This window comes from Lacerta agilis, chromosome 12 (assembly GCF_009819535.1).
Source record: "Lacerta agilis isolate rLacAgi1 chromosome 12, rLacAgi1.pri, whole genome shotgun sequence".
In the NCBI taxonomy this organism is placed as follows: Eukaryota; Metazoa; Chordata; class Lepidosauria; order Squamata; family Lacertidae; genus Lacerta; species Lacerta agilis.
The window spans coordinates 5,368,318-5,382,931 of NC_046323.1; the positions used below are offsets into that span (position 1 = coordinate 5,368,318).

A 14,614-nucleotide genomic window follows, 5' to 3' on the forward strand; every position below is an offset into this window, starting at 1 on the left:
AGCTTAAAAAAACGAAAACAAGGGTGATTAAGAGGCTCTTAAGAGTTTTCCAAAAGAGTGTGCTGCATTTCAGAATGCTGGTCATTCACGGTAACTCATTCCATTAGATTTCCTCTAACAACCACTATGTCATGTATGTGGACAATTAGACACCGCAATGATTACATAAGGGGTTATAGAAACAATTGGGTGGCGGATGGGGAGAATCCTCTGTAAGACCCTCATTTATAGTTACCAAAAAGATTAATGCTTTGGCTATGTTGAAATGTATTCCGAAAGTGGAATTTCGTTTGAAACAGAATACAAAATCTATATGCAAAGCAGCTGAGTTGACTAGGCTCCCCTTAAGTTTTGATCGATTGTATTCCATGTGTGAATACAGTTTAGGAATGTCAAAAGTAGGTTCTAATTGTGGTTACTGTTTATGTTGATTTTTTACATATTGACTGTGATGTGATAAACTTACAAACCTTAATTATTGGTGATGCTTTTCTTGCTTGGTGCATGGGGTATAACCATAGAACTTTCATGCACCATTGTCCTTTTCCTGGATACGAACCAGTAATAAGCATCACTGTGTTTTTAGGACCTGAGAGCTGATGTTTTGAAAAGGGGAACTGTGCAGATGGAAACATGTAGTACAGAAATGCCTCCCCCCGCTGCTGGGATTAGAGCACCTTCCTTAAAAGCATACATAAATGCTTCAATCTTCAATTTTTTTCAATCTTAACTGGTCTTCTGCCTCAAGTAACAAATCCCTATAGGTGGCCCAATTCCCTTTCATATTTAACTTTTTCACTGATATCATTTGCAAGGATGAGAGCCACCAAGGTGTTTCTCATTCCAATAAATTTTTATATCTATCCCATACCTCATGTATTGACTTTCTTATTATGTGATTCAGGAATCCTTTATGTGCTTTTACTTTATCATACCATAAATATGCATGCCACCCAAATCTATTATGACCTTCCAGTTCTGGTAAATCAGTATTTTTCAACAACATCCAAATATTTTTAATCTGAGCCAGCATGTGAAGGCACCTGCTTGGTCTCAAAAGGCAGGGAGTTCCAACTGTATGTGCTGCCTCACTAAATGATCCGTGTCTTTACAAATGTGGAGCAGGTATTGTGTGGGTAGTTTGTTGCATTCGGCAGCTTTCTGTTACTAGGATTTTATAGTGCAACCATTGCTCAAAGGCTATGCACATGTGTGCAGAAAACATCCTGTGGGCTGTAGTGCTGTTAAATTATGAACAAAACTGCAATTCTGATGAAGAGCTCTGGAATGGCAACGTAACTAGGTTCTGAATAGGCAGGACCTTACAGACCAGATTCCGCAGTCTGAATTAGACCTAGATTCTAATGCCAAAGGAGATTGCAAATCATAGGGGTATGTCGATGCTCAGGATGTTACTATGGCAATAGCTTGGAATCTTATATCAGGTACCGACTGCTATTTTCTCTTGTGTTATGTATTATGATGTAGTTAAACCAGATAAGGGTGAAATAAGATGTTACAACAGTCACGGAGAACTCCTGATGTTGCTGGGTGTCTCCTTGCCCCGGACCATGGGCCTGTGGCTAATGGGAGGGCTATAGCTTGCCCACCCTGTTGCAGCATATGGTTTCACTCTCAGTTGGTTTAAGGTTTGGCTCATTGTGCTCAAATCCGAGATGATAACAGCTGAACATTTGGCAGATTAAAGAATGCCGCAAGGAAGCTTCTCTGCATATCTGCAGTGTGAATCCACTGTGCTGGTTTTAATGTATTATCCAGCAGACAGAATTTACAACTCCTTTAGAGTTGGCTGCTCATCCATGCTATTTAAACGCAAAAAGAACTCTCTTGGGGGTATTAATTTAGTATGTATTATCTTTCTAAAATTGTTAATCAGGCTTGCTCTCAGAAGGCCCTTTTTGTTAAATTTGCTGCTTCAGGTTTTGTAAGCCTAGGCCATTAGATTTGAATACAAGCGGGGTGTGTGTGTGTGTGCGCGCACACACACACACACACACACACACAAGGGTGTTGTAACAATTGTGCTTAGCAACATGTGGCTATGTAACACCGCCCCACCACCCTTTACAGGTGTCCCTTTTGTGCTCACTTGTGTAGGAAGTAACGTTTTTTCCAATACTGGAAGTTGAATTGGTTTTTTTCTTACGCTTTATAAGTGAATCTTCACATGGGGTGTATTAAGAGTATTGCAACTGATCGTTAGAGTTCACTGATGTTCTTAAATACTTTAACTACAAGAAATGGTGCAACATCCATTTAGTGTTTCGTGAAACATGAAATGAGAATTTCAAGCCTCTGGTTTTCTTGTTCCAAAAGTAACTTGTGTCTGTGGTAGCAAAAGAGCAGTGAGGCTGCTATTACTATCTGCACTTACTTGGGATTAAGTGAACAAAGTGAGACTTATTGCTGAGTAAACATACATAGGATCAAGCTGTAATTGTTTCTAAGGCCTAATGAATCTCATGAATAAAACTGGTTTTGTGACCTACCTACATGCTGGATTGAAAGTCAGAAAGTCCCCAGTTTCGAAACATTCCCCCAGATGTTTATGCACAAAAATACTGTATATTCTGGCGTATAAGACTACTTTTTAATCCAGTAAAATCTTCTCAAAAGTCGGGGGTCGTCTTATATACCGGGTGGAGAATCTGCGATCGTGTATATCTCAAACTCTATATTTTAACTGGAAAAGTTGGGGGTCGTCTTATATGCCCAGTCGTCTTATACGCCGAAAAATATGGTAGGCTTATTAGATTCACATACATGCACCTTTTTAAAAAAAAAGTTGGGTTGGAAGATTATTCTTTTTACTGTATTAACATTTACTATTTTTAAGCAATTTTCCTGCTTTGCATTCCCTTTCTTGAGCAGCAAGAATTTCAATTTCTTCCAGTCTCTGTGCCCTCAGAGAAGGGTGTTTTAATATCCCTGGTGGATTTTGCAGTTGTTACTCACCCTTTGAGATGGAGTGAGCTATAAATGTGAATAAAGACTCAAACTGAAAGGGGGATATGGAGGAAGTGGCAGACCATTTCACAAGACTAGGCCCACTTGTAAAAAAAAAAAAACCACTGTGCTAAGTCAGTGTGACTGCTAGTCTTGATTGCTACGTACTGTACTTTTTCCAGGATGAGAGGCAGCATCCCTCAGAGTATTTCCAGGGGGTGGCTATTGTAATGCCCTGCTTGTGAGCTTCCCATAAGTATCTGTTTGCCCACTGTAAGAGCTGAATGCTTCCCTGATCCACCAGGGCTGCTCTTACCTTCTTTAAAGGCAGTTGTCTTTAAGTGTTTCAGACCCAGAACCCACTTTTGTCCAGTGTTAGAAACAGATACCGGTATATAAACTAGGTGCCAAATGGCTCCTTAAACCAAGGTTGTAGTCTCCAAAGCGGAATGCCTAGTTGCCATTTTGGGCAACACTTCTCTAAAGTCTTATTTTTCAAACGATGGACCGACTGTGATTGATTCTCAATTAAACATCTGGTTAGTTCACATGACAACCTCGATCTGGGTTAAGAGATTTGAGAACTTAAAGAAGAGAAGTCACTTGATCCGGGTACAATCCACATATATATTGGCCTATTCCGTCCTCTTTTTCTTAATGGTGACTGCTCCTGCTCAGGCTGCACAGAAAAAGCAATTTCACTTCAGAAATTCATTCTGATTGTGCAGATAAAATATAACTTATAGAATTCTCCAGGATGGGGTATTTGTGTGTGAAAACAGTCCTGATCCAATGATCTCCAGATGATGATGTCAGGAGCCATCCTGGCACCCAGGCATCTTCACTTGGTCGCAAGCGGTCAAAAGCCAGATGCAAAATGCGCCTGGTGCCTGGCTAATTTCAAACACTGCTTTTGTCCAAGCATGTTGCGACGAACCTCCACTTTACACTCTCCCCTTGTTACTAAGTGAATTTCTAATCAGGTGTTCTGGGTCAAATTTCAATCCACCCCACCTGTCCATCTGAGGTCCGTCTGTGATGTCAATCCCCTTTTATTTATAATCTGGGGGGTCTCTTAGTAACGGGAGTTTTCCTGTCCAGCGGACGTGGCCGGTTATATCCTCCGCTCTGGGCTTCAGGGGTTAAACTCTTCTTTGCCTACAGTTCGGGGTCTCTCTTTCATTAGACCCCTCACTATATCAGTTAGCTAAGCCCTCTTAGCAACTCTGTGGCAATACCAGGGTTTCCGCCCGCTAGCCCCTCCTGAGGGAACTCCAAGACACAAACTATCGCCTTTCAGGTTAGTTTTGTCCTTTCGCTGAGTTCCCCTCCTCAAGAGCCTATATAACTCGCTGGACCAAAAGAACGACGATATTTTCTTGGCTCAACAACAAGAGATCTTTATTCCTTTCATAACTTAACGGTTTCAGTAATGGTTTATAAGCTTAGTTTCATAACAGTGTACACTCTTTCTTTCAGCATCATATACACATCTTCAACCTATCCTAACCTACCCACCACTATCCTGGCCCCACGCCCTCCTTCTTCCAGTCACCACTCACCCTCACTAACGGCTGCTCCCTCCTTTTAAAGAGCGGAATGTCCCGTCTCCCATGGGATATCTGCCACTCAAACTGGGGTACCCATTAACTCATAAAACACCGTGGGTTTCTGAAAATCCCTTAACTTAGATCCGATTCGTTACACATGTGTTTTGGTATCCACTTCTTAGTGTCCCCCCACCATATGTCTTGCATGGTGGTAGTACTGTTGTACCCTCCATAGGTCTGGGTGTAATCAAGTAATTGGTCGCATATTAACCCAGCTGCGGGTGCCTATTCAGACAAATCTGACAGCTTGTCTACTACAGGTGGTCTTGGGATTTATAGTTAAATATGTTTTTGATGGGACCCTGATCCCAGTGCTTGCATACTAACATATGGGCAGCTAACAGAGGAAATATATCAAAATAGCCTTGGGTCATTTGTATCCTTGGCAACACATCCACTCAGAGACAAACTACACACTCCCTGCATGCACACTGTAAACTTTTATTTACAGACGAAAGAATATTATAACAAAAAATTCGGGGGAGTATACAGGCATACTGGCCCTCCAGCTCAAAACCTGACACACTAAAAAATCATTTGTTAACAATGCTTGCTTATATCAGCTCAGGTATTGAATTAAATCTCCCAGAGCCTTGTAGGCAAATTGAGAACTAATGCATTTCCTATTAATGACTTGCACAAGGGATGTTCCCAACCCTTTCAGCTTATGAGTTAATTACTACAGCGCAGCAGGATATCCCGGCCCTCACAAAAAGCTGCAATGTGCTTGATATTACCATACTTTTCTGAAGGAATACACAATGTACTGACTATCATTAAGTCCCAGAGCTTGTACTTTACTGGTGTAATTTATTTTGGTTTTAAAAACTGCTCCTGGCATCTAAATTTCTAATTTTTGCCAAACTTGAGGATGATGTGTAATGCATTCTTCTGCAGTTGCCTAAGCCTCATCCAAAATTACAAATGCTGAATATCTTGGTTAGCTGTCAGAATGACACATGCTTAATATGTCAGACTTTTTACCTTCTCCAATCTTTTAAAATTTAAACTAAGCAGAATTATGGCTATTTCTTTCGAGAATGAGGTCCAAGAAAAGAGCATGTTTACCAAAGGGGGGGGGGGAGAACCTAAATTCTTAGCTGTGTAAAGACCCCCATGCTGATGTAATTGTCTTTATCCCTAACTGAGGAGGAGTGTATGTTGCTCAGACACTTGCCTACTTTTTTTTACTCTGATTCCTGCAGAGGAAGCCAGCAGGGTGTGAACACAATTCTATTCTCGTCTGTATTCATAAGAGAAATGCGGAGGAGAGTGAGAGACGGGGATGTGGATGGTAACTCTTTATGCCTATCCCTCCACATCCTGATAGTATGGATTCTTTATGGTGGAAAGGAAGGAAGAAAAGATTTCTATTGTGTGAATATTAGAACTCAAACAAGTTGATTTACGTTCTTAGAAAAGACTCATTTCTAGTTTATGTGCCATCCTAAATGCATGGGAGGAGGCAATCCGAGAGGGTTCCCCCCCACCAGTGGCAGCATCAAAAAACAACAAAAAATGGAGGGGGGAGCAGACAGAAGCTTTGTCCCACATTTTAGACTTGAAAGTGAAATAATGGTGTATTTCACATCATTGCCCCCATCTTAAACATATTTTCTCTGAAGTTATTTCTGTTGATTTTGACAGTATTAACTTGCAAGGGACGCGGGTGGCGCTGTGGGTTAAACCACAGAGCCTAGGGCTTGCATTGTTCGGTCCCTGCTCCTGCCCACCTAGCAGTTCAAAAGCACGTCAAAGTGCAAGTAGATAAATAGGGAAGGTAAACGGTGGGAAGGTAAACGGCGTTTCCGTGCGCTGCTCTGGTTCACCAGAAGTGGCTTAGTCATGCTGGCCACATGACCCGGAAGCTGTACACCGGTTCCTTCAGTCAGTAATGAGAGATGAGTGCCACAACCCCAGAGTCGTCTGTGACTGGACCTAATAGTCAGGGGTCCCTTTACCTTTACCTTTAAGCATGCTTAGAACTGCAGCCTTATTTTCATTTCCAGTTTATGATTTGGTAACAACTTGCATGTGAAGAGTGCTTTTCCTTTGAGCAATGACAGTGGGGACAAGGAGGAGGAAAGGAGTGGGCAAGGGAAGTGAGTTACCTGTTAGGGAGAGTAGCTTCCTTAGTCTTGTTGTGGTCCCACTGATCCAAGGCGCCAGAGAGGCTGGTCATCTCAGCACCATGGAGAGCTCCCAATGAGTCACTTTGTCCAACAAGAGTAGGATGTGAACTGAGATCCCAACCTCTAGTCTACCTCTCCCTCGCCCCCACAAAAAAATGTGGAGAATTGGTGTCTCTTAAAGAGCCAAGCTCTGGCCTTGTGCTCCATCGCATCTGACCTGATGCACTTTACACTGTTGGACTGGAGAGGCAGTGTGAAAGGTGTTTGGATCCTCAGGATCAGGAGAAGGTGCCTTTGAGTGTCCTGGCTCCGATTCTGCAGACCCTGGTGCTATGAGCTCTGGTTCAGTGGGCTCCCACTCTCTTGCATCAGGCTTGGAGATAGGACTTGTAGTCTGGTTCCTTAGATGGTAACACTGATTCACTGCCCTGGTGGTCATTGCTGGACTCTGAAATCACGACAGCCCTCCTTTGGAGTTACGAGTTCATAGTGCTTTGGCAGATGTCTGGCATGTGTGACCAAGCACATATATTGTGTTATATGAACATGGTGGATTACAAAGCCCTTGATGCAGTCAGGGAGGTAGTGGTGGACCTATCAGGTCTGGTAAGTAGGTCTGGCTTGTATGACCAAGACTAAGGCTTTGGAAAAATGATCCTATATATGATTTTATTTGTGCCCCACAGTCTTCAAAGTCTGGAGCCTCTGGTAGTTGTGCTTGGTTCATTATTTCCCAAGCTATCTTTCAGTTACTCCCTGGCCTTTATGCCATTACGGTGAGAAAGTCCTAGCATCTCATAAATTGATATCTGAGCTGAAGTTCATGATTCATACTTTTAAATTACAAGTCTTACAGCAGGGACATCTAAATATCTATTTTTCACGCTCAGTATTCGTTTCTTTCAAGCTTTGATCTTTATGACTAGAAACTTGTTTTTAATTGAATGTTGCTCCAGTTCTAAGTGGAGCTTGTATGTTGTCCAGCTCTGGACTGGGGTACTGGCCCTTAAAAAATCCTGCCCACAGTATCAGTTGGTTTGCATGGTAGTGTAACTATATGAAGCTATTTTAGATCATGAAGGCAAAGGTAGTTAAAGGATGAGTCCCATATATTCCAAATCAGAAGTGCTTTATATATATAATGAGTTGAATGCGTTTCTCTCTCCAAGTGATGTGGCTGCATTGTCTAGCGCTGTTCTATTTTGCCTTCCTCCTGACATCCTGGTTGCTATAGTGCAATGATCTATTTGTGAACATGCAAAGGATCATTGCCGTAATTAAAGGGGAAATGTTTTCTGGTCATAACTTCATGGGTAATGCTTCTTGAAAGGTGATGGACTAGAATATCTAACAGGGTATTTTGGTTCTCCAAAACTCTGGAATGCAGTGCTCAATCTTTTTTCCAGCCTTTCTCTAGCAATATAGTTCAGATAATTTCTATGTTTTTTTAAAAAAACCTACCTAGTGCATGGCTGCTGTTCACAGTACATTTTAGTGCTTCAGCCATCTTTTGAGCAGATTGTCTAGTAGCATGCTGTGCAATATAGTACTGAATAATTTCAAACTTTTAGTGTGTGGATATGTGTAATCTTTCAGAAACATACACACCTTTTGTGTACCTGCCAAATGATGCAAATGGACGTATTTGTGTTTGAATCTGTTTTAAACAGTACTCTCTCCTCTTTCTCTTCCTCCAGCTGTGAATGAAACAGAGACACTCGGCAGCATTTAGTGCTCAGTTTCACTAGCTTTGAAGAACAGTGACAACTAAAAATGCCGCCTCCCGCAGATATCGTGAAAGTGGCTATAGAATGGCCTGGTGCCTTCCCCAAGTTGATGGAAATTGACCAAGTAAGTGGCTGATTCTGTGTATTTCTACATATCTGTGAAATTTTACATAGGCAGTTTTTAATATTCATTATGCCCTCCAGATAACAACGTATATAAGATTATGGAACTACCACCTACTTTTTGCCTAAACTGAACATTTGCTGCATTCGGGGTGTCTTCTTCAGTTGTAATTTTCTATAGCTTGATGATTTATACAATTTCATGAATCCTTCATAAAGGAAGGGTGGATTAGAATATGTATGGATAATATGTTGGAGTTAAAAGTATTCCTTTCCTTGTTGGCTGTGTGACTTAAGACATCTAGTTGGCACTTAGCATAACGAATTTCAGAATGCCTATAACTGTTAAAGTGAAGTACTCTGAGAGGCTGGACTAGACTTGCCCTTCCAAGTCCGTTCTTGGGTTCTTCTGCACAGAAGGGTCTACAAAAGGCTTTCTGATGCATTTGTGATTCTGTGTTTTCCTCAGCTATGACTATCTGGTAAATTTGGAGTGCAGTCTATGGCTCAGCCTTGATATGACTGCTAGATGCAGAGAAATCTGTCCAATGTAAAACAGTGCTTCGTTGTAGTTGCGCAGCCTCGCTTTTGCTGCAGTTATAGCCCCTGGCAGCTACATATGTGTGGCGGAGATAGCTCTGTTCTACTTGCTGTTTCATGCAAGTAGAAATCCCCCACTGTAGCTCCTTTCTGGCCTAGGGAATAACCTTAGAATTAGTGTGGTGACACTACTAAAATGACCCAGGCCTCTTTGCAAACCCAGAATCCAAGGCCCTTTACTCCAGGCACAGCAAGAACAAACAGTCCAATTCCTGAAATTGGTGAAATTTCACACCAACAAAAAGTTGGAACGCTTTATCTCATCTTTTCGCCAATCTCCCCACACCTTGCTGTTCTAGTATAGGTAAGACAGGAAAGCTGTTCATGCAGCCACTCCACATGAGCCTGGATTTGTTTGTCCTCTCTCCCTCCACCCCTGGCTTGCCTCTAGCAGATCATTGGACTGGATGGCCCTTGTGGTCTCTTCCAACTCTATGATTCTATGATTTGAACTGTTCGTTGTGTGCAATTTTTTTGTAGTCCAATTCAACTCACTTTAGGAAGATTTGCAGTGACATTTGATACTGTCGTTTTTGCTTATGACAAATCATGAACTGTGCACAGAATGCACTCTAGGCTGGAGAATAAAGTTGGCATGTGGAATTGGACTGTATCCTACAGTTTTCCAGTTTTATGAACAAAATCAGAAGTAGCCCCTTCAATGTTTGGAATGTATACAGTTGGTTAAAGTTGCTATCTTTGCCTGTGATTCCCAGAACACATATCCCGGCACCCTAGTATATCCCAAGAGGAGCTGAAATGTGCTTTGAAAATTAACCTAGCATGCTGCAGACATCTGCCACACTTTGCCCCATGCAGCAGGGAGGATTTTTGTAGCATCGGTTTCCCCTTTTGCCTGCCAATATATGGTTAATGATATTTACACACAGGAGGGAAAAAGGATTCGTTGGGATTTCTGATACAGCCTGCGGTATATCATGAATCTTAGAAGTGTTTCCATTGCCCAGAAAGTGCGATTCTCTTAATGAGCATTGACCAGTGAGCAAAGGGGAGGAGAGGATGCCAAAAGTCAATGTCATTATCTTGTGATAGACACCTACACATTCTAATGGAAGTTGATTAAGAACGTGATAAATATATGTACGTATTGTAAGAAACCACAGCGTGCCTTCTGTTTTAATCCAACCTCCTCTGTCTCCTCCCCCAACCCATGTCCTAGCTATCAAAAGTTTGGAAAACATACATCTGGGCAAAGCTATGGAATTATAAAAATGGAATTCTTTTATGGCTTTGGAGCATAAACTCACCATAGAATGTGATGGAGTTGCCTAGACAACACTATTCAGTGCAGCCCAAATAAGGATGTTGGAGTTCTTTTGAGCTCCTTTCGCCACACCAGGTTATTAATGTCAATGGAAAAGGATGCAATGATGTCCTTAAGGTTGTTGCATGGCAGCAGCCCTCCCCCACCCCCATTTTTTAGCATTGTGTTGCTGCACTAACGAAATCCCTCTTAATGCTCTTGCTCGTGCTGTTATTACTCGTACTGGTGCATCTCAGAACTAATTTACATTTATATTAATACAATTAAAAATCTGAATAAAAGGCATGTATTTATTAATCTCCCCTTCAAAAGCAGCTGCTGTTACCAGAAGCCTTCAGGAAGGGCAATGGTAGTTTTCTTACCACCCCTTTGAGACAAACTGTGCATTACAGGGACCACGTGTAGGACTTTATGCGAAGCCCTTCCTTAAGCGTTGGCTTCATAAGCCTAGTCACTAGTTCAAAAGACCTGCGCTTGCATGTATCAAGTAGCTTTGAACACGGAGAGTCCTGGAGAGTCATGCAGCTTGCTGTCCAAGAAATTCTCTTCTTAATGGTTTGCTGTGTACATACATTTGCCTTTACAAATCTGGCTACTACCGTAGGTGCTGTTATTAGATTGCATTCTGAGTAACAGAACTACTGGAGGAAATATGGATTTTCTTAATTATTTTATTTATTCGTTACGTATCTCACCCTTTCTTCAAGAAGCTCAGAACAGTGTACATGTGAGCTATTTGTATCCTCCCAACAACCCTGTAAAGTTACACTGGCTAGCCCATGAGTTACGTGGTTGCAGCGGGTTTCTGCCTTGTATTAGGCCAGACCATTGGCCCATCTAACCCAGTATTGTCCACTCTAGATACTCAGGCAGAGAGAGGTCTTTCCCATCACCTGCTACTGAGGATTACTAGATTAAACTGATATCTGACGCAAGCAATGCACGTGCTCCACCTCTGAGCTTATGGTCCTTCCTCAAGGGAGCAAGGATTCAAAGTGGGGTACCCCTGATCCAGGCTCAGCACTGACAGCTATTAATCTGTGCCTTTTAGTAGTTGCATTGAAATGGGATTTGAGAAAGGTGTAACCTACCTCTCCATGGCAGCTTTGTGAGGGGTAACACTTGGTGTGCCAAATTTTTTGTGTCATGCTGAATTTCGGTTTAGTCTAGGATTCCACCTGAAGCAACCAGATGATGTTGTTGTGACCTGGATATGAGGCTCTATATTTTCAACTTAGCTCTTTTCCTGGATGCTGTGAGAAGAAGGCCTGAACCCTGAAATTTCTCTGGTCAAACACTGTGACCTAGCAACCCTATGGATAGACAAGTGTGCAAATACCTTCTTCATGTGTAATGTGGGCAGTCAGCTATTTTTTGTGTGTCAGATTTTTATTAAACTTTAAAATCGTTACATATAAATTCAAAATTTCAAAATTATTATGCACTTCTCTTTAAACTTTGACTTCCCACCTTTCCCTCCATGCTGTTCTTAATCTCATCCCATTTACATACTGCATTCTAATAAATGTGTCACCTAGAACATGTTATTCCATTTTATATATTATCAGGCTGTCTTCTCTAAAGAGGATTAAAATAGAGAACGAAGAGCATACAAGTGATAGTTCACTTAAACTTAGGTCACAAATTAACTGTGGGAAAGTAGATATTGCTTTGTGGTTGGATGCAGGATTTCATATATGTGTGAAACAGATCCTAGCTATATCCTACCAGGACCAAAAAAGGGTGAAAGGTTTTTGTGAGGGAGGGAAGTTGGTTTTTCTCTGCCAGTATTCTGTTTTACATTGGTGAAACTCGAAAAATTGGAATATCATGGAAAAGTTCATTTACAGTATGTAAGCAATTGTTTTCATTAGCTACTGGAGTTTAATATAATAATTTAATAATAATAATAATTTATTATTTGTACCCCGCCCATCTGGCTGGGTCCCCCCCCAGCCACTCTGGGCGGCCTCCAACAGATATTGAAATACATTTAAAATATCACAGGTTAAAAACTTCCCTAAACAGGGCTGCCTTCAGGTATTTTCTGAATGCCAGATACAGTGGTGCCCCGCAAGACGAATGCCTCGCTAGACGAAAAACTCGCTAGACGAAGGCATTCGTCTTGCGGAAGGCTGCCCCGCTAGACGAAAAAGTCTATGGGGCTGCCTCGCAAGACGAAAAAAAATCGACTTTTTTTTCGTTTATATACTCCCTCAATGCGAGAAGCAAAGCTACAGGGAACCAGGCAGAGGGCCTTCTCGGTAGTGGCGCCCGCCCTGTGGAACACCCTCCCAGCAAAGGTCAAAGAGATAAATAACTACAGTGGTGCCCCGCAAGACGAAAATAATTCGTTCTACGAATTTTTTTGTATTGCGGTTTTTTCGTCTAGATTATGCTCCTTGGATGTTTTTGCAGTGATGCATTTTTGATGGTTTGGATTTAACTTACCCCAAGGTTCTGTGTTAGGCGAAGGTACATGATCAGCATTGGATCAGAGCTCTGCATGCCATCAGTTCTAAAGCAGGTCTCAGTTCTAAGACCTGCCATAACAAGTGTTCATAAACTCACCTCTGTCTTTGAAGCATTTTAACTGGCTCTCAGTGGCGCTGCCAAATTGAAATCAAGATGTGGTTGGGGGAAAATACTCAGTTTCACTTGCAAGAAAAACAAACAGTGAGTATCTGTGTGTATTTCATATCAATTGAGATTTCATGCACAATCTGGAAAGGGGGAAAGGGTCACTGGCAATCTGCCTCTTGAGGGTAGCTTTCAGGAAGCACATTCATTTATCAGCCCCTCCTTCCACTGGATTACTCCTCCACTCTCTGATCGGTGACCGCAAACCATCCAAGCTATTGCATGCACTTTATTTCTGAAGCCCTTGCTACTACCCCATGGCATCTTCATTGTAGGCCTTGGTTCAGATGGGGAAAAGCTCCCCCCCCCAGTTTAATCTCGCCCTAACCGTAACAGTGGTGAAATCAGAAACAAAATAAGTGATTTGATAGCCCATTCTAAAATTGCTTTCTATAACTCTTAGAGAGGCCTGCATGGTTAGTGATGACTTGCCTAGCCAACGAAGCAGCCCATGTGGGTGTTTGAGAAAATTGTTGGCATTGCTGTGTGCCTGGGATTGCTAAATGCAGCTTCTGTGTTTCAAGAAATTAGCATATCTGGACAGCTATATATTTTGTTATTCAATCTTGGGTGACTTTGGAGTGTAAGAAGAGATCGGTACGTTATAGCGCATAATCAAAAGGGGGAAGAGAAGATGAGAGATGAGTTGAGTGCTCTGCCGTGTGCAGTCAGAAGAAGTGAATAGCCCAGTGGAAAGTCTGGGCACATTAAATGTTGTAAACAAGCACAGCAGATGCAGGCTGGACCAGTGCCTGGGTGGGAGACCACTGAGAGTTTCATGTAAGCTATTCTGAGCTTTCCAAAGGAAGACAGCATATACATTTAGTACAAAAAATATTACATGGTTGAAATGCAATCAGTACGCAGAAGTCAGAAGTACTGGCAGAAGACAGAGCATTCACAGACACTTGCTACCAAGGAGAGCAGTGCTCCATCTAGTTAGCAGAATTCCTATATTCACATTGTCCTTACGTTTCTCTGCTGAAGCTTTAAAATGGGTGCATGGATGCAAGTGCCCACATTCAGCCCCCTGCAAACAATTGTTCTAATAAGTAATGCCATATAAACTTTGAAAGAAACACAAAATTTAATGCAGCAGCGTAAGAAACATTAGACTGGAGGAACTCACCTCATCTGTATTTTACAGATAATAATCTGTAATATTAGTATAACAGTGACTTCTTCACAGGGTTGTGAAGATTAGTCAGAAGGAGATGGCATGTACTAGTAGTGCTACAGATCTTTTCAAATAGTAAAAGCAGTATGTTGTCATGTACATGTTTTTTCCTTCAAGCGTTAAAACTGGCATCCTATTAATGTTCACTGAATTCTTCTAAAAAGACTTAACTTCCTCGATGTAATGACTTGCCACGTTTCCCAGCAACACTTACTATAACATTCTTCTTGCTTTATGGACCGTCATGCAAGTGCAATGCCAGCCAGGGGGAATGAAGCTACCATTTCATTGTCAGAATGAAAGAAGAGAGGGAGCTATGGTTTATGCAGAAATGTTTTTTTTTTTGGGGGGGG

The 14,614-nt window shown here is 41.8% G+C and overlaps 1 protein-coding gene across 2 annotated transcripts in view; it reads left to right on the top strand.

Annotated features, from left to right (window-relative positions):
- Nucleotides 1–14,614, top strand: part of ELMO1 (engulfment and cell motility 1) — a 296,344-nt gene that overhangs the window by 47,677 nt on the left and 234,053 nt on the right. For both annotated transcript variants that reach the window (XM_033165673.1, XM_033165674.1), the window contains exon 2: nt 8,407–8,560. In XM_033165673.1, the coding sequence (XP_033021564.1) occupies nt 8,483–8,560 (78 nt within the window). In that variant the 5' untranslated portion in view covers nt 8,407–8,482. The remainder of the gene's footprint in view (nt 1–8,406; nt 8,561–14,614) is intronic.